The sequence below is a fragment of the Theropithecus gelada genome, chromosome X (genome assembly GCF_003255815.1).
Source record: "Theropithecus gelada isolate Dixy chromosome X, Tgel_1.0, whole genome shotgun sequence".
In the NCBI taxonomy this organism is placed as follows: Eukaryota; Metazoa; Chordata; class Mammalia; order Primates; family Cercopithecidae; genus Theropithecus; species Theropithecus gelada.
This window is the reverse complement of record NC_037689.1, coordinates 54,534,875-54,560,907: the sequence shown is the minus strand read 5'-3', so window position 1 is coordinate 54,560,907 and position 26,033 is coordinate 54,534,875. Positions and strand designations below refer to the sequence as shown.

Sequence of the window (26,033 nt, the reverse complement as noted above, 5' to 3'; positions counted from 1 at the left end):
CATATAAGATGTAATATGTAATTATATATAATAGATAAAAATATATACTATGTAATTATATATAATATATAAAATTATATATTCATATAATATATAATATACAATTTATATAAATTATACATAGTATATAATATGTATTTATATATAAATTTATATAACTATATATAAACTTATATAACTATATATTTATATATAAATTTATATAACTATATATTATTTATATATAAATTATATATATTATATAATTTATATATATAAATTCTAATCATCCTGCTCATGCTCCCTTATCCCCATACAAAAGACCCACAACTATACCCTTTGGTGTGTGTGTGTGTGTATATAAATTTATATATAAATATATAAAAATATATGTATAATTTATATATAAAATTACATATTACAATAAATTTAAAAAATTTTAAAAATCATATGTATATATATTTATATATAATTATATAAAATTTTATATTTTATAATTATATATATGAAATTATATATTACATATAAAATTATAATTATATAGACATATATAATTTTTTAAATGTTTTAAATTTTTTTGTAGGGATGAGGTCTTGCTATGTTTCCCAGGCTAGTCTCAAGCTCTTGGCCTCAAGTGATCCTCCCACTTTGGCCTCCCACAGTACTGGGGTTACAGACATGAGCTACCAAACCTGGCCCTCATAGATGTTTTTTACTTTTTTTCTCCAGCTTTTTCTAATTGCCTCATTTTTTCCCCAAAGGATATAGTTGTGGGTCTTTTGTGTGGGAGAAAGGGAGCGTGAGCAGGATGATTAGAATTACATTTGCAGTTATGTTTTCACCACTGCAACATTTAAAAATATGCTTTCAAAGGAATGTCAGGAAAAAATCACCACACAAATACTTCCTCCTTTCTTTCTCCTTCATAACCACACTCTCATTTGATTCTTTCCTTGCTAATGTATTTTATCTGCAATTCTGGTGCTTTCATGGATGTAAAACTATGATGAGGTAAAAGCTAACACAGTAAAGAAGTTTATTAACACATCTCCAGTCACAAACGAGTTTGGCACGACTGTGCTGATACTGGTCAATTACAAAACTTTACCAATGTTTACAAGATTTAAATGACAAAACTAAGTGCCACTGCTTTCATAATTATAATAATTAAAACAAGAGAATGTTGATGTGGTTTTGTTAGAACCCCTTAAGAATAAGCCAAATGATTTTTTTTAATGCTGTGGAATACACTTGGGGTGGTAGGAGGTAAGGGAGAGGGAAGCAAGACACACAACTTCCAACTGTGGAAGTGCAAGGAGACAACTGGCATAGGGACAACAGAAGATTTTCTTCTCTATGAATAAACTAATTAATTTGATTGAAAAATGCAACCTACAGAGAGCAAAAAAGATTTACTGACATTTTTACAAGGACTTAAGCACAGCAAGTTCCATCAACTTTCCTGATAATTGTAATTAGGACATGCAGGTGGAAACTGAAACCTTTGTGATGGTAAAGGAAAAAAAAAATGAAAGCAAGTCAGGAGGCCAAGTGAAGTTGTGTTCTGGTTTATATCAGCATGAGGAGAGATTTGAATAGTATCTGGGTAGAAACACAAGCCATAATATGGAAAATAATTGTGATTCACTATCAATGCTTTGACTGGACAGAAAAATACATCTAACAAATATGGCTCATCTCTTTTCCCCCCGCCCAAATGTCTATTTGAATCTTGAAATAAGATAGCATATGTGAGAGTGGATAGAGAAAAGGAGGTGCTGAACAAATGAGCGGGTTATTTTCTCCCAAGTGCAGTGAAGAGAAGTTTGCACATGTGAATATATGAATGAATAGATGAACAACTAAATTAAGTTACTCAGGTAGTTCCAATCTTGGAACTGAATTCATTGCAGTAAATACTTCGGAGGTGCACAGTCTCAAACTCCTAATTGTGATTTTATTTCACACTGTGGTAAAATCATTGATTTTACTTTTTTACTTCTTCCAATAATGTTAAACAATAGTAACTTGCAGATCAAGGTGGTGTAGGACCGGTAGCATCAGCATCACCTGAGAACTTGTTAAAAATGCAGACTCTTAGCTCTCATTCTGATATACAGAATCAGAATTGTGCAATTTAGCAATATCCCAGGTGATCCCTGATCCGTTTAAGTTTGAGAAGCACTGATGTAACTGAAACTATGACAGCGTAGAAATCTAAATTTCTTTGTGTAAACCTCTACTTAGATATCTTCTGTTCTATTTTTCTATCAAGTGAAGTGGGCTAAATATTTTAATTACTTTCTCAGGAGCTCTAAAAATGGTGCTGATATTTCATTCAGTCCTCATATGTCGATATCATCCCCCATGGGTGATTAAGAAATAGCAAGATTCTGGTTCAATAATATATAACAGAGACAACATATGAGTGTTGATGAGTATTGATGATTAGCTGTTGGACTAAGAAGTAGGAATTATTTGTAGATGATAACTTGACATTTGATTAGGTTGCAAATGGATATGGTCATAATACTTTTTCTGTAAATGTGATAATGCAGCTCAATGTGGACATCTCTTGTACTAATAATGCATGTGACTCATTGTTTAAATTACAGGAAAGCTAAATTTCTGGAATTCACAGAAATGAGAGAGGAGTATCTTCAAAAACAATGCTTTCTCACAAAGATAAATAATGCTGGTATAGTTTGGCTCATCTTGAATTATAGTTCTCATAAGCCCCATGTGTTGTGGGAGGGACCTGGTGGGAGGTAATTGAATCATGGGGGTGTTACCCTCATGCTGTTCTCATGATAGTGAGCTCTCACAAGATCTGATGGTTTTATAAGGGGTTTGGCCCTTCTTCCTGCTGTCATGTGAAGAAGGACATGTTTGCTTTCCCTTCCATCATGATTTTTTCTGAAGTCTCCCCAGTCACGCCAAACTATGAGTCAATTAAACCTGTTTTCTTTATAAATTACCCAGTCTCGGTTATGTCTTTATTAGCAGGGTGAAAACAGACTAGTACAGTACATTGGTACCGCAGAGAGTGGGGTGCTACTTTAAGGATACCCGAAAATACGGAAGTGACTTTGGAACAGGGTAACAGCCAGGGGTTGGAACAATTCAAATTAAATTAATAGGGTATCTCAGAGAGCAGGTTTAATAGAAGTTGATGTTTTAATCTTAATTTTGATATTTCTGATTGGGAATTTTTGTACTATGTCTTATTTGTAGTTATACTACTTATACATTCAGGAAACATTTATTGAGTGTCTAGTATGTGCCAGGCACTGTGCTAGATACTATGTAGTGGCAAAATTATTGAAGTTGAGAGTGGGCTTCTATTGCCATATAAATGAATATAATCTCAGCGTGTCAACATTACCTATTCTTACTAGAGATAATTTAAACAGTCTTCCAAACATGATATATTAATATTTGTCCTTGGCTTCTGATGACATCTGCAAATTTATTTTCTTTAAAAGCATTTAATCAGGAAGATTGATTTGAGGGTTGCCATAATGTATTTGCCACAAGAATCTTTTGCATCTAGCCACACGGCTTCTTTATGTTACTGTTACTAAACTGAATTTATGTTTTCAAAATGAATATAAATTTATTTGCATTTTAACTTTAATCTTGCCTCGGATGGTTGAAAAATATTAATAGTTAAACTATTCAGCCATATGGATGGAGGACAAAAATAGATCAGGATTTGAAAACAATGACACATTTTCGATTCTCTCACAGAATGTACTATAAAAATGGTACTCTTTCTCACATTCCATTAAATAGGAAAATAAATGTTAGTGCATGTTTAATTGTGTGAAAAACTCGAACATTTCCCTTCGTTTCTAGAACTTTATGTTGGGTTCTTTGTGAAATATTTACTGTGAGGTTGTAATTTAAAGTTTGACCTCCAAGACTGGGTTGCAGGGTGCAATATAATAATGATCGCAATTAGTGGGAATTTTTGAAAAACATACATGACATGCTCTCCTTGTCTTATTTCCTAGACCAAGATGTCAGCATACTCGGTGGTGGGAAAGAAGGTGCTGTAAAGAGGAGAATGAACACATTAGTTTTAGGGGGAAAAAAAAAAACTGTGTGATTTTGTCAGACCCTTGCCTCACTTCATTCTCTGATGGAAACTTGTATATTAGTGCCTAAGATTTACACACATAATGACACTATGCTGTGTCAGGCTTTGCAGCTAAGTCTAGTAAATAATACCAGAATTTGGAGGAAAGCAGATCTAGTTACTGAGGCAAGTACATAAACTAAACCAGTAGGGTTTCAACACCTTCACAGATGCTGAGGGTACACATTCAGAAATTTAACATGGGAACTGGAGGACAATAACGATGGATGTACTTGTGGTAAAGGTGATGAGATAGTGAAAACAGTGACAGCTAAAGTCTTACACATTTGAGGGGGCAATTTGTTCTATTTGGATTCTGGTTTTAAAGCTTATATTTCACAGGGCACTCGTTGAACTTTGATAAACGTTATAAATATTGGGAGTTGAAAAATACTAATATGCTTCCTATGGACTATTCATTATTGCCATGCAAGAACAACAAAAAACTATGTACATATGTTTGTACATGCAGTACTCAAGCTTTTCTTTTAAATGAATGTTGCTTTTCTATACTAAAGCAAGTTTGCCATTTCTTGAACTATAATATATCATGATTTCTGATTCCTATATTTAATTACGTACTATAAATTTTTAAAATATCTAATCATTCATTTTATATGGTTGCCATATATTTGAGGAAAAATGAGTCTTGAAAGGTTATTGTGAAGGAGGTGGAGAAAAATCGCCAAACAGAAGCCTCCAGTAATTATCCCTGTTGCAGGAACATCAAATTGATCAACTGCCCATACTAGAAACGTACCTTCATAAGAGTGAAAAATTAGGTGCATGATCGTAGTACCCGGTTTTTGGTTCATGTCACTGAAACAGACACAGAAGAGGGTAGTAAAGGCAGTGTTCTATCACGTATACCAGCTCTCCCCCATCCATGGCAGCAGCCACATGGCATGGAGAAGAAGGTCTGTGTGCTTGGGGAAGGGAGATTGCAGTGATTGTAGGACTTTGCATTGAAAATCAGTGCTGCCCTGTCACAGTGGAAACCAACAAAGAACAGAACTCGGCCAGCTACCACAGAGGGAGCATTTAGATGAACCCTAGACCAGAGAAGAATCATCCATCCCAGTGGTTGGAACCTGAGTTCCAGCAAGCCTTGTGGTCATGGGTTAGAGTGCTCTATGGTTCTAAATAAACTTCAAAGGTAGTCTAGGCCACAAGGACTGCAGTTTCTTTGCAAGTCCTGGTGCTGTGCTGGGCTCAGAGTCAGTGGACTTGGGGTACATACAACCTAGTGAGACATCAGCTGGGGCAGCTAAGGGATTGCTTGTGCTTCCCTTCCCCCAGTCCCAGGCAGCACAGCTCACAGCTCCAGGAGAGAATCCTTCCTTCCACTTATGGAGAAGAGAGGAGAAAATAAAGAGAACTTTGTCTTGCTACTTGGATACCAGCTCAGACACACAGTAGGATAGGGCACTGGTCAGAGTCTTGAGGCCCCCATTCCAGGCCCTAGCTCACAGATGACATTTCTAAACACACCCTGGGCCAGAAGAGAGCCTGTCACCTTGAAGAGAAGGAACCAGTCCTGGCAGAACTCATGACATGCTGACCGAAGAGACCTAGGGCCCTGAATAATCAGCAACTGTAGCCAGGCAGTACTTGCTGTGGGTATTGGGTGAGGCTCAGAGCTGTGATGGTTTCAGGTGTGACCCAGTACATTCCCAGCTGTGGCAGCTACAGGGAGAGAATCCTTCTGCTTAAGGAAAGGAGAGGTAAGAGTAAAGGGGACTTTGGCTTGCAGCTTGGGTTCCAGTTTGACCACAGTGGGGCAGAGCATCAGGTGGGCTCCTAGGGTTCCTGATTCCAGGCTTTGGCTCCTGGATTCCATTTCCTTACTGCCCTGAAGGGAGAGATTCAGGACTGACAGCATTCACCACAAGCTGACCAAAGTGGCCGTGGCCCTTGAGTGAACATTGGAACTCAGACAATACTCTCTTTGGTTCAATAGTAGTGGTGGCCATGAGGAGAGACACCTCTGTTTGTGGAAAGGGGAGAGAAGAGTGAGAAGGACTTTATCTTTTTGGTGGGGTGCCAGCTTAGCCACAGTAGAATAGAGCACTGGCTAGATTTCTTAGGTTCTTGAATTGATGTACTTTGGACGTGTGTGCCCGCTCAAATCTCACATTGAATTGTAGTAATCTGCAATGTTTTGAGGTAGGGCCTAGTGGGAGCTGATTGGATCATGGGGGCAAATTTTTCATAATTGGTTGATACTGTCCTTGCAGTAGTGAGTAAATTCTTGCAAGATCTGGTTGTTTAAAAGTCTGGCACCCTCCCTCTCACTCTTGCTCCTGCTCCTGCTCTGGCCATGTAATGTACCTACTCCTCCTTCACCTTCTGCCATAATTGTAAGTTTCCTGAGGCCTCCCCAGAAGCTGAGCAGATTCCAGCAGCATATTTCCTGTGCAGCCTGCAGAACTGTGAGCCAATTAAGCCTTTTTTCTTTATAAATTAGTCAGTCTCAGGTATTTCTTGATAGCAATGCGAGAGTGGCCTAATACAGAAAATTGTTACCAAGAAGTGGGGCATTGCTGTCAAGATACCTGAAAATGTAGAAGCTGCTTTGAAGTTCGGTAACAGACAGAAGTTGGATGAGTTTGGAGGACTCAGAAGCAGATAGATGAGGGAAAATTTGGAATGTCTTAGAGACTGGTTAAATGGTCATTACCAAAATGCAGGTACTGATATGGACAGTGAAGTCCAAGCTGATGAGGTCTCAGATGGAAAGAATGAACTTATTGGCAACTGGAGTGAATGGCATGTTTGTTATCCCTTAGCAAAGAAGTTGGCTGTATTGTGTCCATGCCCTAGAGATCTGTGAAAGTTTGAACTTGAGAGTGATGACCTGGTATGTCTGATGGAATGAATTTCTAAGCAGCAAAGTGTTCAAGACATGGTGTGGCCACTTCTAACGACCTATGCTCTGATGCGGGAGCAAAGACATGAGATGGAAAAGGAAAATATATATATATACACATATATATATTATTTTTATTATACTTTAGGTTCTGAGATACATGTGCAGAACGTGCAGGTTTGTTACATAGGTATACACGTATATTTAAAAGGAAAGCAGACCTTAAAGGTTTTGAAAATTTGCAGCATGGATATGTGGTAGAAAATAAAAACCCATTTTCAGAGAACTCAAGAAGACTGCTGAGCAACTATTTGCTAGAGAAATTTGCATAACTAAAAAGTAGGCAAGTGCTGATAGCCAAGACAATGGGGAAAAAAGGCCTGGAAGGCATTTCAGAGATCTAAAAGGCAGCCACTCCAGTTATAAGTCCTGAGGCCTAAGAGGACAGAATGGTTTCCTGGGCCAGGCCCAGGGCCCCAGCTGCCCTGTCCAAACTCAGACACTGCTCTCCCCGACCTGCACGCAGCATCCTGGCCAGTCTAGCTCCAGCTGTGGCTCAGAGCGGCCCAAGTTACAGCTTGGACCACCGCTCCAGCGGGTACAAGCCATAAGTCTTGGCAGCCTCCACATGGTGATTAGCCTGCAGGTGCGCAAAGTGCAAGAGCTGAGGCTTGGGATCCTCAATCTAGATTTTAGAGGATGTATGGAAAAGCCTGGGTTTTCAGGCAGAAGCGTGCTCCAGAGGCAGAACCCTCACAGAGGACTTCTCCTAGGGCATGCAGAGGGAAAATGTGGGCTTTGATCCCCCACATGTAGTCCCCACTGGGGCACTGCCTAGTGGACCTGTAAGAAGAGGGCCACTGTCCTCCAGACATGGTAGATCCGCTGACAGCTTGACCCTTGTATCTGGAAATGAAACAGACACTCAGCACCAGCCCATAAGAGCAGCTTTGGACGCTGAACCCTGCAAAGCCACAGAGTTGGAGTCTGCCCAAGGCCTTGGGAGCCCACCACTCCCACCAGTTTACCCTGGATGTAGGACATGGAGTCAAAGGAGGTTATTTTGGAGCTTTAAGATTTAATGAATGTCCTGCTGGGTTTCAGACTTGCATGAGACCTTTCTTTTGACCAATTTCACCCTTTTGGAATGGGAATGTTTACTCAATCCCTATAATCCTGTTGTATCTTGGAAGTAACTAATTTGCTTTTGATTTTACAGGCTCATAGGTAGAAGAAACTTACCTTGTCTCAGATGAGACTCCAGACTTTTAAATTATTTCTGAAATAAGTAAAGACCTTGGGGGACTGTTTGGAAGACATGATTGTATGTTTAAATGTGAGGAGGACATATGAGATTTGGGAGGGGCCAGGATGGAATAGTATGGTTTGGATGTATGTTCTTGCCCAAATCTCACGTTGAATTACAGTCCTCAATGTTGGAGGGTGGGGCCTGGGTAGGAGTCAATTGAATCATGGGGGTGAATTTCTCATGAATGGTGTAGCACTATCCTGTTAGTGCTGTTGTCATTATAATGGGTGAATTCTTGTGAGCTCCAGTTGGTTAAAAGTGTGTGGTACCCTCCCTCTCGCCTCTGCCCTGGCCATGTGACACGACTGCTCCTTCTTTGCATTTTGCCGTGATGGTACATTTCCTGAGGCCTCCGCAGAAACAGAGCAGATGCCAGCATTATGTCTCAGGGACAACCTTCAGAAGTGTGAGCCATTTAAATCTCTTTTCTTCATAAATTACCCAGTATCAGATATTTCTTTATAGCATTGTGAGACTGGCCTAATACACGACCCCAGGCCCTGGCTCGCATATAGGATCTTGCAAACCCACTTTGGGCCAAGGAAAAATTGCTACCCTGAAGTGAAAAACACAAGGTTCATTGGATTTTCCACCTGCCATTTGTAGAGTCCTTGGGCCTTGAGTGAATGTAAGTGATAGCCAGGCAGTGGTCAATGTGGGCCTTGGTCAAGACCCAGTGTTGTGCTGGCTTCAGGAGTGACCCAACACAGTCCTAGTCATTGTAGCTGCAGGGATGCTTGTGTCATCCCTCCTTTAACTACAGGCAGCTCATCACAGAGAAAGACAGAGACACTGTTTCTTGAGGGAAAGCAAAGAGAACAAGATTATCTACCAGGTAATACAGGAGATTTTCCTGAGTCTTCCCAAAGTTCACCAAGGCAGTACATTTAAGAGTCTGCAAGAGTCACAGCATTACTGGGCTTGGGGTGCATGCTAGTGCATATATGGCTGCAGTGACCAAAGGAATAAATCACAACACCCAAGAACCTTCAAATACCTGGAAAGCCCTCTGAGAAGTATGGATACAAACAAGCTCATACTGCAAAGACTACAGTAAATACCAAAGTCTTCAATGCCCAGACATTGATGAACATCCACAAGCATCAAGACTATCCAAGAAAACATGACCTCACCAACTGGACTAAATAAGGCACCATTGACCAATCTTGGAGAGACAGATATGTGAGCTTTCAGACAGAGAATTTCAAATGGCTGATTTGAGGATGCTCAATAAAATCCAAGATAGTACAGAGAAGGAATTCAGAATCCTACACATAAATTTAACAAAGAGATTGAAATAAAAAGAATCGAACAAAAATTCTGGACTCGAAAGATTTAATTGTCATACTGAAGAATGCGTCAGAGACATGTAACAGAAGAATTGATCAAGCAGAAGAAAGAATTAGCTTGAAGACAAGCTATTTGAAAATACCATCAGAGGAGACAAAAAAAGTTTTAAAAGGTTTATTGAATAGGGTAATAACACAGAGCTTCCCCCAGCTAGAGAGAGACATTAAAATTCAAGTACAAGAAGATAATAGAACACCAAGGAGATATAATCTAAATAAGACTACCTCAAGGCATTTAAAAATCAAACTTCCAAAGGTCAGGGATAAAGAAAAGATCTTAAAAGCAGTAATCACAAAAAAAAAAAAAAAATCACACAGAAAGGGTTCCAATATGTCTGGCAGCACAATTTTCAGTGGAAAACTTCCAGGCCAGGAGAGTGGCATGACATATTTAAAGTGCTGAAGGAAAAAAAACTTTTACTCTAGAATAGTATATCCATGAAAATGCCCTTAAAACATGAAGGAGAAATAAAGACTTTGCAAGACAAAAAAAAAAAAAAAAGCTGACAGATTTCATCATACACCAAAACTTTTCTACAATAAATGGTAAAGGGAGTTCTTCAATCTTGAAGAAAAGGGTGTTAATGAGCAATAAGTAATCATCTGAAGTAACAAAACTCACTGGCAGTAGTAAGGTTTGTTACTATTCTGTTACAAACAGAATATTATAACACTGTGATTATGATGCCTCAACTACCCATATATTGAGTAAAAAGACTAAAAGACAAACCTATCAAAAATAACTGCAACAACTTTTTAAGATATAGACATCATAATAAGATAGAAACCAAAAGAGTGGGGGGATGAAGTTATAGTGTAGCATTTTTTTTTTTAGTTTTCTCTTTGCTTGCTTGTTTATGCAACCAGTGTTAAGTTGTCATGAGTTTCAAGTAATGGATTATAAGTTGTTCTTTACAAACCTCATGGTAACCACAAATCAAATAATGTACTCAGGTACACAAATAAGCAAGAATGTATAACATATGACCAGAGAAAATTACTTTCACTAATAGTAAGACAGGAAGGAAAGAGAATGAACAGAAGGCCACAAAATAACCAGAAAGCAAATAGCAAAATAGCAAGTGTTAAGTCTTTAACTTACCAATAATAACATGCAATGTAAATTGACTAAACTATCCAATCTAAATACGTTGAGTGACAGAATGGATGAAAGAATATATAAGACACAGTGATCTGTTACTTACAAGAAACACACTTCACCAATAAAGATAAACATAGACTGAAAATAAAGGGATGGAACAAATATTCCATGCCAATGGAAACCAAAAAAGAACAGGATTAGCTATTCTTTTATCAGACAAAATAGGTTTCAAGACAAACACTATAAAAAGAGACAACGCTGGTCATTGTAGAATGATAAAGGTGTCAATTCAGCAAGAGGACATAAGAGTTGTAAATAAATAGGTACCCAACATTGGAGCACCCAGATATATAAATCAAATATTATTAGAGAGACAGACCCCAAAACAATAATAGCCGAAGATTTCAATCCCCCATTTTCAGCATTGGCCGGATCATCCAGACATAAAATCAACAAAGAAACATCAGACTTATTATGCACTATAAACCAACTTGAACTAATAGATATTTACAGAACATTTTATCCAACAACTGCAGAGAGTACACATTCTTCTTCTCAGCACATGGATAGTTTTCAAGGACAAGCCATATGTTAGGCCGCAAAGCAAGTCTTAGAAAATTCAAAAATGAAAATAACATAAGTTAGCTTTTCTGATCACAATTGAATATATTAAGATATCAGTAGGAAGAATTTTGGAAACTGTACAAACACATGGAAATTAAACAATATGCTCTTGAATGATCAGTGGGTCAAAGAAGAAATTAAGAAGGAAACTATAGAATTTCTTGAAACAAATGAAAATGGAAACACAATGTAACCAAAACCTATGGGAAGCAGTGAAAGCAGTACTATGAGGAAAGTTTATAGCTACAAATACCTACATCAAAAAAGCAGAAGAACTTTCAAATAACTGAATGATACACCTTAAGGAGCTAGAAAAGCAAGAGCAAACCAAACCCAAAATTAGTATGAGAAAATAAATACTACAATAAGGAACAGAGATGAAATACATTCAAGTACAACAAAATGATACAAAAGATCAACAAAACAAAAAAGATGGGTTTTTTTGAAAGGGTAAACAAAAATGACAACTCTTAAGCTTGACTAAGAAAGAATGAGATCCTGTCAGTTACATTGTAGATGGAACTGGAGGACATTATGTTGGTTAAAATAAGCCAGGCACAGAAAAAAACAAACTTTACATGTTCTCACTTACTTATGAGAGCTTTAAAAAAAAATTAAAACAACTGAACTCATGGAGACAGAGACTAGAATGATGGTTACCAGAGCATGGGAATGCTAGTGGGTCTGGGGGAGTGGGGATCATTAATGGGTACAAAAAATATAGTTAGATGGAATGAATGTGATCTAGTATTTGATAGCACAGCAGGATGACTACTGTCAAGTATAATTTGTTGTACATTTTTATATAACAAAGTATAATTGGAATGTTTGTCACATAAAGAAATGATAAATGCTTGAGGTGATGGATACCCTATTAACCTTAATGTCATATTATGCCTGTATGAATGTATCTCTTGTATCCCATAAATATAAACACATACTATATACCCACAAAGATAAAAATTAAAAAAATAAGGTATTGTGGTTTATATCATTAAAGTAAACATCATGCTAAGAACAATTGTCTCAAGAGTAACAACTGTAATTTCCGTTTTGGTGAAAATAATAGAATTATTAGTGACAATCTCCGTATAAAATTCCACCAAATTATCTTTCTTCTATTTTTTTAATATTTATAATCAGTGCCATAAATGACTTTACAGTAGATGTAAAGTTAATCTCTAAAAAATTAATTTTGGTTCAGGCAATATTGTATGATTGTGAAGCAGGCCCTGGAGTCAAACTACCTGAGTTCCCACTTTGTCACCTTCCCTTGCCTGCCTTTTGACCCAAGTAAGCCTTTGTTTCCCCACCTGTAAATTGGGGCTAATATCAGTTGCTGAATCAATAGGATTGATTACGATAATACCTCTTTTTAAATACCACATAATTATTTGGTATTGAAAAATTATATTTAAAAGTCCCAAATTCTACAAGATCAAAATTACTCTTTAGTAAATCTTTGCTTTTATTTGTAATTTCTGCGGGTACATAATAGACCTTTTAGGACTTGTGAGAATCATCTATAAATAAGTAAGGACATGTTTGTGCATCCTGATCCTTTGTCTCCATGTTACCGCTGTGCATCTGGTTCATGTTAACCCTGACATTGACATGTCATGTTGCCTGGACACAGCTTTCCAAATATTTGCCACTTGTGAGGACTCAAGGGCTAAAGTAAAAATTATGACTGTGTCCTGGGGAAAAAAAAAAAAAAAAAAAAAGGCACAATCGTTCTTAACCCTGGATGTTCATTTGATTTACCTGACGGGATAGTTTTTTAAAGAACCAATACCTGGACTCCATTCCTAGAAATTCTGATTGAATTGTTGGGGTGTGGGGTTGGGACATCATTTTGAAACGTTCTCTCAGTGATTCTAATCAATCAGCACCTTTTTATATTAAGGCATTATTTATATAAATTCCACTAATTCACCTTTCTGTGATAGTTTGAATAAAAGCCGGACTTAAACATTACCTCAATTAATAACTTTCTCTTTTTTTTGTAACCTATCTTGGATTTCTTTTCTTTTTTTCTATTATTATTACTATTATTATTATTATTATTATTATACTTTCTAGGGTACATGTGCACAATGTGCATGTTTGATACATAGGTATACATGTGCCATGTTGTTTTGCTGCACCCATCAACTCATTTACATTAGGTATTTCTCCTCATGCTATCCCTTCCCCAGCCCCCAGTACCTTTCTTAATGAAACAAAAACCGGAACAAGTTGGTTTTTAAAAATTACATATTTAAGCAGATGATAGCATTCTAGAAGCATCTAGCTGCATATAAAGAATTGTTAACCGAAAACCAAAACTATAAGAACCACTTTGCTAGAATTTTTGAGCCATCATTTTGTTATTTTTATTTTTTTAAGACAGAGTTTTGTTCTTTCGCCCAAGCTGGAGTGAAGTGGTGTGATCTCAGCTCACTACAACTTCTGTCCCTCTGGGTTCAAGCGATTCTCTTGCCTCAGTCTCCCAAGTAGCTAGGATTAAAAGGCACGCCACCACGCCCAGCTGATTTTTTTGTATTTTTAGTAGGGATGGGGTTTCTACTGGCCAGGCTGGTCTTGAACTCCTGAACTCAGATGATCCAGCCACATTGGCCTCCCAAAATGCTGGGATTATAGGCCTGAGCCACTGTGCCCAGCCTGAGCCATCATTTTGAATAAGTAAATAAATCAATTCCAATTTTCATCAGGGCAATTTTAGTTTCTAAATAGTAGGCATTTAAAAGTAAAAACATGCATTAAAAAGTTTCTCTAATTTATACTGCTCTCTCTCCCTTAAATTATAGAGGTTTTATTTCTGGCTTAAATCGTGTAATTGTATTTTACATGTAAGACATGTTAATTGAAGATCACTGGTAGTTCTTTTCTAATCTAGACTACCATGATAATACATTACCTCCTTTCATTAGTTGTATTTTTTTAAATTGAGGATTGCATATGCCAATAACTGAATTCTAGGGAATTGGGCCTGAGAGCCTGTCTTCCTGAAGAGCTCACACCTCTTGGTAATTTGTAAGTTTTCATTGTAATCCTCTAGGTTTTATAAATTCTATCCATGTATGCCTTTTTAGCGCCTAGCATATGGTTATGTTTTTGTAATACATGTTTATACATTTTATAATGTATTTCCGTAAAGCACAAAAAATGCTATTAGGACCATCAAATGTAGGCTGAAATTAATGAAAGCATGTACCATTTTGCATTTATAAATTTGTATCTGGAAAATGAAAATTTCAAAAAATGCCATTAATGTATATTGCTAGATTCCTAAACTTAGGATATCATTCCTCATAGGCATTGGAGAACAAAATAAAGTGGAACGGATAAGGACTTGCAAATAAGGATTCATGAATATTGGCAATCTAATTATCTGTTGGTTTATAGCTGTGGTGTCCAATATTGCAGCCGCTAGCTATGTGTAGCTAAATTAAAATTATTATAATTAAATATAGTTAAAAAATCAGTTTCTCAGCCTTACTAGCCATACATATTTCAAGTGCTTGTTATTCCCACCTGACTAGTGTCCATTATATATATACATACATATATATACACACACATATATATATGTATAATGCACACATAGAATATTTACATCATTTTAGTAAGTTCTGCTGGGCATCACTGGTTAAAGAACAATTACCTTCCTACATTTTTTGTTTGTTTGTTTGTTTTTGAGACAGAGTCTTGCTCTGTCACCCAGGCTGGAGCGCAATGGCATGAACTCAGCTCACTGCAACTTCCGCCTCCCCCGGGTTTAAGCAGTTCTCCTGCCTCAGCCTCCTGAGTAGCTGGGATTACAGGTGTGTGCTACCACTCCCGGCTAATTTTTGTATTTTTAGTACAGACTGGGTTTCACCATATTGGCCAGGCTGGTTTCGAACTTCTGACCTCGTGATCCGCCTGCCTCGGCTTCCCAAAGTGCTGGGATTACAGGTGTGAGCCATCACTCCCGGCAGCCTTCCTACATTCTAACAGAGTTTCCGTAAAGCAAAGTTGGCATTCCCATTGAATTACTTTGTGTTCATACAGATACGTTTTCATGTCAGGGGTTGGGATGACAGTTCTCTAGTAAAATAATTTGAAAAATACTATTCCTTAGAATGCCATTTACTGTAAATGACAAAAAGGCCAACTCAAAGTGACTTATACCATTCCTCCTTAAAATGTGATTCACGGATCAGAAGCATTGATGTCCACTGGGTGCTTGTTAGAAATGCAGAATTTCAGGCCCCAACCCAGACCTACTGACTTAGAATGCATAGTTTGACACTCTCCAGGTAATTCATACGTACATTAAAGTTTGAGAAACACTGGGTGAAACCATGACGATGTCCGTTATATAACAATACATCCAAAAATGGCATTGACTCTAGAGATTATTATGTCTGTAATCTATGTTGCCAAAGTTCCAAGTTATTACAATTTACCTGTTTTGCTAGCCCTTCTCTACTCTCAGATGATCTGAATGATTGGAAGTTTATTGTAGCAGTTCCTAGTATCATGTCCTGATACGCTTTTGCCTATACCTACTGTCAGTATCATCTCCTGCCCTACGCTACTTTATTCTAATTCCACTATGTCGGCTCTCTATTGCCAGTCATATATGTACACTCCATTCACCTTCTGCTTTTACTTTCCTTTCTAAATGACCACTTGAAGAACATAAAATGAAACCTGGAAAAATGCGAACTTTTTTTCCTATCTGTGGATGGTAGATTTTTATTTTGTGAATTTGACAATTTTTGCAAATGTATTTACATCTCTAGAATGTTAGCTGGAAGTATGAAACTCCTTTCTCATTTTCATCATGTTTTAAATTGAACTATATGAAGTCATTTTCATCAAGCAAATTCAAATATCAGCAATTTCATATCTAATACAATATTTTGTCCATGAAAAAAATAACATAGTGCAAAGGTAAGAGCACAGTCTTGCGTCACACAGGGTTTGTGATTTCTGTACTGGCTTCACATGCCACTGTGCCAGTTGCTTAACCTACCACTGTCCTCAGAAATAACAATGGTTAGGTGCGGTGGCTCATGCCTGTAATCCCAGGACTTTGGGAGGTCGAGGCAGGAGGATAGCTTTAGTCCAGGAGTTCAAGACCAGCCTGGGCAACATAGGGATACCACATCTATACAAGAGAAGTTAAAAATTAGCCAGGCAAGATGGTGTACCTGTAGTCTCAGCGACTCAGGAGGCTGAGGCCGGAGGATCATTTGGGCCTGGGAAGTCAAGGCTTCAATGAGTTATGATTGTACCACTGTACTCGAGCCTGGGTGACAGAATGAGACCCTGTCTTTAAAAAAAAAAAAAAAATAAAAAAAAAAAAAAAAAGGAATACTAGTATTATAAATATTTACCTAGGCAAGGTTATGCAAAAAAAAAAAAAAAAAAAAAAAGTTGAATAAATGTTAGCCAATGTATTTTAAAACTAATGTTAATATTTTAACCCAAAGGTTAACCTCCCCACTCCCTGAAGTCACCCCTTTTTAAACCACCTTTGGGAAAGAGGACATTTGTGTCTTGAAGGCTCTTAGAACCTCACGTTCTGATTTCAGTGCCTCCTTCAGGTTTGCTTCTTCCTCTGGTTCAGACTTGCTGTGGACCACTCCTTGCTAGGCACCAAGAATACTCTGGCCTGTAATTCACCTGCACTTTACTGATGTTCTCTCTTCACGGGCCTCAGTGAAGGAAGTATCCACTTCACTACTTCTTATTTCAATCTTTAGAGTTTTTCAAATACCAGTGCTGTGATAAAGCCCTTCCTTACTTTACAGAAGGGCATACTTGGGCATCCTGAGTCTGATGCCCTTTGATGTTTCCCTGCCAGGGTCACATTAATCTATATCTTCTGAGTTTCAGCAGTAGTAACTAATAGATCAAACACATACCATAAATAGATAATATTCTTACCTGGATTATTGTTGTTCAAAGTTTGATCCATAGCCCAGCAACTTTGGTTTCACCTGGAAGCTAGTTAGAATGGAATTCTTCGATCCAACCTCGTGAATTTAAATCAGAATCACCAGGTGGGCTGTATCCATATTTAAGCTTCAGAAGCTGTGATCAAGACCCCGTGGGCACCAAATCCAAATGCCTGTTGTAGAAACCATAGAGATAACATAAGGAAGGTGCGATGAGTTGTGTATAAAAGAGGATAGGGAGTGATGAGGACTACAGCAAACTGGAGATCTTATGCTTTGTATGTGAAGTATAATTGATATTCATTTTTGCCCTATGGGAAGGAAGGTTCTGAGGTTAATTTCACGCTTCAGACACATGAAATCCTGCTTTTTGGAGACTCAGGTAGAACCCATTCTTAGGCAGTTGGCAGTCACACTTCTCTCTGTAAGTGGAGGTGAAGTCAGGAAGAGAATGTAAAAGTCTCACGTCAAAATAATTCATAGTAATTTCCTGGGGGTTGGCAGTTGTCCTCCTATTAATGTTAATATCTTGGTCTCTGCAGAATTTGAGTGAATTGTGTATGTAGAATAAAGTTATCTAGAGCAGTAATTTTCAAGTGTGAGGATGCATCGGTCACCTGGAAGTCCTGTTAAAATACAGATTTGTAGACCACAATCCCAGAGTTTCTGATTCAGTAAGTGTGGGTCTCAATCTGAGAATTTGCACTTCTAGCAAGTTTCTAGGGGATGGGCTGATGCTGTTGGTCCAGTAACCACGCTTTCAGAACCACTAATCGAAAGAGAAAAAGCAGGGCTCTATTTGGCTGGGAGACACTGATGTGACTGTGCCAGTCATTAAAATATTGACCATCCAGTTTACACACTGAGCACTCCCATACACTACCTGCCACCCAGCCATTCTGGTCCCTACCCCAAAAATCCCCAACGAGATGTTTCTGTATCTCACCTATAAAGACAAAACACCTGGCTGGGTTCGGGGACTCGTGCCTGTAATTCCAGCACTTTTGGGAGGCCAAGGTGGTGGGATTGCTTGAGCTAAAGAGTTGAAGACCAGCCTGGGCAACATAATGAGACCTTGTCTCTATTGAGGAAAAAAAAAAAAAAAGGTAAAACACTCATGTGTACTTCTCTTCTTATTGGTCAATCTCTGAGTGCAAGTTTGTAAAATGAAATCACAAACATGAATACTGGAGGTTCAAATTTCAGATTTGGGGCAGAGCTCAAGAAATCTCTGAGAACCCACAGGTTAAGGTAGGCAATGATACTGTACAACCACCCTGCACCTTGTGCAATCAAGCTGCACTGGATTTCCTGTTCCTCTGTGATGTGACAGGGCCTTTCACAGGTCTGTCTTTCTGTCTGGAAAGAGTTTATACCTTCCTTTTCAGTACTTCTGACTTCTGTGTTCAGAATTGTTCAGATATCAGTACTGCGCTAAAGTCCTTCCTTTACAGACTCAACTCAATTGCTCTCATTTCATGGTATGATCACATTATAACCAACTAATGGCCTGATGAGCTATATGTATTATCTGTGGCCCTCACCCGCCATCCATGTAAACTCCAAGATAGTAAGGGGCTGTGTGGGTCTTCCTTGCCTCTCCATCCATAGTATCCAGGTACTCAATAATTGTATACTTTGTAAATTAATGAATGAATTTTTCAAGTCTCAACTCTTAGGCTGTGTGTTCTGTGAGGACACTGTTCCCAATGACTGCAGGTCAATTTGTATCCTCTCCTTACACCCTCAGGAATGTATATAAATCTAATTATAATGGTTTTCTTATATTCTAATTATTATTGTATTTATGTTTCTAATAGTCTCTAAGCTACTTAAAATTGAAGATAGGTATTTTATTTTGTCCATTCCTAACAAATATGAGTTTTTCTGCATAGATATGAAACTCAGTAAATATTTGTTGAAGGAAATGTCTGTCCAAAAGCGAAAAGTAAATGTTGTTTTCAAATACTAGCAACTTTCAGTTTTTGCTTCCACTTAAATGGATGTCTCATCTCTGTTGTTTCTCATAAAAATAAAATGTCTACTTTTTATGTTTGATAAATGAAAATGTATTCTCATAACTTCTGATTGCAATGTTCCTCATGGTAAATGTGTCTCTAAAATGTTAAAAGTCAATAAATAGTGCAATTTAAATTATTGTAAACACTCTCAAAAGGAATATTACATGCATATTGGAATAAAGCTCCAGTAACAACCCCAATACTTCTGGCCAGCTATGGAGCCATTATCTTTTATATTTTATTTTACTGGTTTACTTCCCGTTTCCCTGTAATTTTATATGAAGAGTGTGAGTGGTATGTAACATTACATACAGGTTCCATGTTGAGGTTTGAATAGACTGGCATTAGTGTATGAGGATAAAGATGCTGATGGAATTTTGTATCCTTCTGTTTAGTTTTAAATACACTTATTCTAATTTAAGTATTTTGATAGTTATTCTGTTTAGCAATTTCATTTCACTTTTCTCCTTCTTGCTCTGTTCAAAGAGGATGAAGTCTAGATTTTCCATTACCCACGTTCGTCTCTGCCTTTGGTTGCTAAAGTACTTCAGCCAATGGGAAGCACTGGCAAGAGGGTGAAAGCAGAGATTGTGGTACTTTGTTCTTCCTCTTCTATTTCTTACTGTGGAGTGGCAGGAATTGTGTTCCTCTTGAACTACGGCTACTGTTGGACAGCTCTTGTTCCATGTCTCTAACTCTTACTGAGCTTCAGTAACAGCGCTCTTCCTTTTTTCTTCCAGTTCCAGGGTTGCTAGGTCAGTTTGCTTTGTTGTTAGGTCCTGGCTCCTTCACTATCATTTATTATTTTCCCCCCAACCCTTTACATAAATGTGTAAGTAGTCTACTGAGCTAAACATATTTGAGTGTGTTCTCTTTCCTGCCAATAGTATGCAGCGTCCACACACACACTCAACAGACCCAATTTTTATATTTTATTTTAAATGCTACCAATTTCTAAACATTGTTTTTCAAACCTTACTTTAAATTGACAGATAAAATTGTATGTATTTATCATGTACAACATGATGCTTTTGAGTAAATATATATTGTGGAATGGTTGAATCTAGCTAATTAACATGTGCTTTACCTTACATATTTATCATTTTTGTGGTGAGAATATTTAACATCCTCTCTTTACATTTTTCAAGAGTATATTTGCATTAGCTGTAGTCACCATGTTGTAAAATAGATCACTTGAATATTTTAACTGTAACTGTATATCCCTTGAAATACATCTCCACACCTCCCCCTTCCTCGTAACCACTTCAGCCTCTGGCAACCACTATTCATTGTCTACTTCTGTGGGATCAGCTGTTTTAGATTCCACATATAAGTGAGATTAGGCAGTACTTGTCTTTCTGTACTGGCTTATTTCACTTAACAATATTCTCCAGGTTCATGCATGTTGTTGCAAATGACAGTATTTTATTCTTTTTTATGGCTGAGTAGTATTCCATTGTATATATGTATACCACATTTTCTTTATCCATTCATATATTGGTGGATATTTACGTTGATTCTATGTCTTGGCTATGAATAGTTCTGCAATAAAAATGGTAGTGCAGATATGTCTTTGACATACTGATTTAATTTCCTTTATATATATAATTCATAGTGGGATTTTGTATCACATAGTAGTTTTGTTATTCATATTTCAAGGAACCTTCATACTGTTTTCCATAATGCCTATACTGATTGTCATTCCTATTTACAATGTGTAAAGGTTTTCGTTTTTTCTTAATTTGTAATTTTTAACTTTTGCAGGTACGTAATAGGTGCCTTTTTTTCTAAATCGTTATCAACATTTATCTTTTTTCTTTTGGATAGTAGCCATGCTAATGAAAGTGAGGTGATGTCTCTCTTTTTGTTTCTTTTGGCAAGGATATCATTAATTATTATTATATTTTAACTTTTAAGTGCAAGGGTACATGTGCAGGTTTGTTAAATGGGTAAACTTGTGTCATGGAAGTTTATTGTACAGATGATTTCATCACCAGGTATAAACCTAGTACCCATTAGTTATTTTTCCTAATCCTTTCTCTCCTGCCACCCTCCAAACTCCAATAGGCCCCATGTCTGTCGTTCTTCTGTATGTGCCCATGTGTTCTCATCATTTAGCTCCCACTTACAAGTGAGAACATGGAATATTTGGTTTTCTTTTTCTGCATTATTTTGCTAAGGATAATGGCCTCCAGCTTCATCTATGTTCCTGCAAAGAACATAATCTTATTCTTTTTTATGGCTGCATAGTATTCCACAATACGTATTTACCATATTTATCCAGTTTACCATTGATGAGCATTTAGGTTGATTCTCTTTGTGATTGTGAATAGTGCTGCCATGAACACATGTGTGTGCATGTGTCCTTTTGGTAGAATGATTTATATTCCTTTAAGTATATACCCAACAATAGGATTGCTGGGTCAAATGGTACTTCTGTTTTTAGGTTTTTGTGGAATCACCACACTATTTTCGACAGTAGTTGAACTAATTTACACTCCCACCAACAGTGTGTAAGTGTTGCCTTTTCTTTGCAAGTAAAGTGATACCTCATTGTGGTTTTAATTTGCATTTTCCAGATGATTAGTGATGTTGAACATTTTTTCATATACGTGTTATCCATTTGTCCTTTTTATGATAAATGTCTATTTTAGTCTTTTGCCTATTTTTGATCAGGTTATTTGTTTTCTTGCTATGGAGTTGTTTGAATTTCTTATGTATTTCTGATATGAACCACCATCAGATAGATAGTTTGCAAATATTTTTCTCATTCTATTGGTTATCTCTTTACTCTGTTAATTTTCAATTTTATTTTTTTTTCTGTGCAGAGATTTTTAGTTTGGTGTAAGTCCTCAGTCTATTTTTGCTTTTGTTGCTTGTGCTTTTAAAGTCATATTCAAAAGTTATTGCCCAAATAATTGTGATGAAGCTTGTCCTCTATGTTTTCTACTAATAGGTTGATAGTTTTGAGTCTCACATTTAAGTTTTTAATCCATTTCAAATTGGTTTTTGTATGTGGCAAGGGATAAGGGTCTAATTTCATTCTTCTGCTTTAGATTCTTACTTTTCCCAGTAGCATTTGCTGAAGAGGGTGTCCTGTCCTCATGGTGTGTTCTTGACACCCATGTCAAAAATCAGTTGAATGCAAATGCATGGATTTATTCCTGGGTTCTGTTACTATGTTCCATTAATTTGTTTTTATGCTAATACAATGCTGTCTTGGTTACTATGACAGAATTTCTTCTAGTTGCAGACATTGACCTTAGGGGGAAATCAAAGACATCCTTCCAGAGAACCATATTATTACTGGCTCCATATTGATCGAGTATCTTCTGCTTTTTTTTTTTTTTTTTTTAATTGGTTAACACTATTGTATATGGGGATACTAAGAGACTCCTGGCCATTCACCTTAGTGGGAAATAAAAAAACATCCTTCCAAAGAACCATATTATTAGTGGTTCCATATCGATCGAGTATCTTCTGTTTTTTTTTTTTTAATTTTTATTTATTTATTTTTTTATTGGTTAACATTATTGTATATGGGGATACTAAGAGACTCCTGGCAAATGCCTGTAATTTTCTGATGTAGTCCTACTTGCCCTGCATTGTATAGGATGAACTCAGTTGACCATTTGCGCTTAGGTTCTGTGTGGTAACCCCTTTCTCTGTGGATTCAGCAGCACGAGGAGCCAAACATGGAACAGGGGTCATCTCAGCTTCTAGTTTAAAGAAATCATTTTTGAGTTTCTTGTAACAACTTCTAATTTAAGTCAAATTCTTACTGTTGAAGAGGTAGTTCACAGATAAAGGACAGAAGTCACAAGATGGAGAGATATGGATAGATTAATATTTAGCTTGCTACAGATGAGGTAATTACATAAAGAAGTATTTATGGGTGAGTACGCACTCGTACATCCACTTCTTTATGTCAACCCAGATGTCCTGTAAGCTACAACACCCTAGAAGCAACAAGCATACCTAGCAACAGGATCTTGGGTTCCAGTAACATTCCCCCCACCAAAAAAAAAAAAAAAAAAACTAGAACACTGGAGAAACGGCTGATTCTAAAACTAAGAAAGGCAGTATAGAAAATTAACCTGAAGCATTTGGTAGTGCCAGAAAGTAAGAACATGCTCAACTCCACAGCCCTGCCCTAAACAAAAAACTTTAATGGGATATGTCAGTCGCCAACCAAGAGAGTTCCCAGTGTTCAAAGCTGGAACTATTTGAGCAAAAATCCAAAGCAGAAACTAATACTGGATTTAGCCCAAAGTATCAAATAACTATACATGAGGCCATGTTATATAAATAAGTAATTTCATAAATAAATGGAGGAATAGAGACAAATCTCCAATGCAGAAAAAACTCCAAATAACTTATGTAACTTCTCTGCCCTCACAGAAAGAGAATATAACTCCCCACTCCATGGGGACTGTGTATAGTGACTTTCTTATTAAAAAATAGTGTAAAAGGAGGGGGAAAGAGTAACTTTATAGTGGATAAATGTGACACCTGTTACTTTAGCCACGTGGTCAAAGTTAACATTGATAAGTCATGTTGAGAGTATATATGCTTGATAAAATGTGATTAAAATGGCCCATTACCTCTGTGGTCTTTCAAAAACCCCAGTTTAATTATGAGGAAAAAAAATTCAGACAAATTCCCACTAAGAGGCATACTACAAAATACCAGCCTGGCCAGCACTTTTAAAAACTGCCAGAAAAATTCTGAGAAACTATCATAGCCAAAAGCAGATTAAGGAATCAGGACAATTAAGTGTAATATGGAATCCTTGAAGAGATACTGAAATACAAAAAAAAATAGTTTAAATCTAAGGAAATCAGAATACAATATAGACTCCAGCTAATAATAATGCACAAATATTGGTTCATTAATTGTAACAAATGTTCCATAATAACATAAGATGTTAGTAAAATGGGAGAGACTGAGTGCAAGTTATATGATAACTCTTTGTATTATAATCTCATTAATTTTTTGTAAATCTAAACCAAAAAATTAAGTCTATTAAAAAACACTCTCAGCTATGTGTGCACTTTGTGTGTTTAAATGTGGTGATTAATGGAAACTTCCACTAAAGATTTTAGAATACATTTATGTATTCAAAATAATATATTCCTAATTCAAATTATATCCCGTTTATAAGATCAATGTTCAGAATATAGTTTTGAAAAATACTTTAAACATGATATTTATAAAGACTATTTCTCTTGAAATAACCATTAACGCTTCCCATTTACATCTCAAATTTTGGTTGAATTAATGAAAGAACCTTAATGTATTTTCATCCTCAACACAAACTTGTGTAATTAATAGGCAAAGCATTATCCCATGTCCCTGATGCTGGAAATGTAACTGAGAACGTTTAAGAACCTGGTTGTAGAGCTTACCGCTGGGTTGTGAACCTAGGCCTTTGGACTTTAAATTCATTACCCAGCCCACTATTTTCTATATCTTTGTGGGGAAAAAAGCATGCTTTCATTTACGTATTTCTGTGTGTCAAATGGCATCCAAACTTAATGCGTTAAAACAATTTATAATTGTGTCATGATTCTGAAGATCAAGAATATAAACAGGGCTCAGCCAGGTTGTTTTTGTATTACTGGTGTTATAGCTGGGGTCACTCCTTGGGCTGCAATGAGCTGGAAGCTCACTTCCAATATAATATTTCATCCTCCAGAATCACTCCTATATGATCTCTAATGATTCAGCAGTGTAGCCTGGCCTCCTTTACAGCATGGAATCTAGGCTTCAAGAGAGGAAAAATACAAATGCTGCCAGTTCTTTTGTAGCCTACACTTGGATTTGGTGTGGTGTCAGTTATGTCACATTCTATGGTCAAAAAAAAAGTCACAAGTCCTGATCATATTCACAGGGATGGAAAATAGACCTCATCTCTTGAAGGGAAGATGGACAAAGAATTTGTTGCCATCTTTAACCACCACACGTATTAAATAATGAGAATGTAAATGAACAACTGCCAAAATATACTACTAAGTCAGTTATCAGATGCTTTGCAGTTCAGTTAGCATGTTCACATTTAGTTGGTTATGTGAAACTTTTTAGAAATCAGGATTTGTGAATGATTATAGGTCTGAGAAATAAGAGTTCCAGGGACGATTGATAGTGGGCTTTCCTTACATCCTTCTCAATGTCCAGTAGATGCCCCCAAATGTGAACATTCCTTATATTATAAATTCTATTGTTTTACATTGCGATGTTCAGTAATAAGTTGTTTTAAAAGAGGTGTAATAACAGACTTCTCTCAAAATTTCAGTTTACATAGAGTTTTAATGGATCTCCAGAATCAGAAACTGAAAGAGTTGAATGACTGGCTGACAAAAACAGAAGAAAGAACAAGGAAAATGGAGGAAGAACCCCTTGGACCTGATCTTGAAGACCTAAAACGCCAAGTACAACAACATAAGGTAGGTGTATCTTATGTTGTATGCTTTCTACTAGAAAGCAAACTTTGTGTATATTATCTATACACAATAACACAGATGACATGGTTGATGGGAGAAAATTAAAACTTAAAGTCAGCCATAGTTTAAAAATTATTTTTACCATCTTTGTTGCAATAGCTTGAATGAGTCCCCTCCAAAATTCAGGTGATTGTATTAAGAGATGGAATATTTAAGGGTGATTAATCCATCAGGGCTTCTCC

General features: G+C 36.9%; 1 protein-coding gene across 1 annotated transcript in view; it reads left to right on the top strand.

Annotated features, from left to right (window-relative positions):
• The window catches only part of DMD (dystrophin), a 2,044,437-nt gene that overhangs the window by 565,671 nt on the left and 1,452,733 nt on the right, over nucleotides 1–26,033 (top strand). Inside the window, exon 12 of the mRNA XM_025371836.1 lies at nucleotides 25,644–25,794. Coding sequence (XP_025227621.1) covers nucleotides 25,644–25,794 — 151 coding nt within the window. The remainder of the gene's footprint in view (nucleotides 1–25,643; nucleotides 25,795–26,033) is intronic.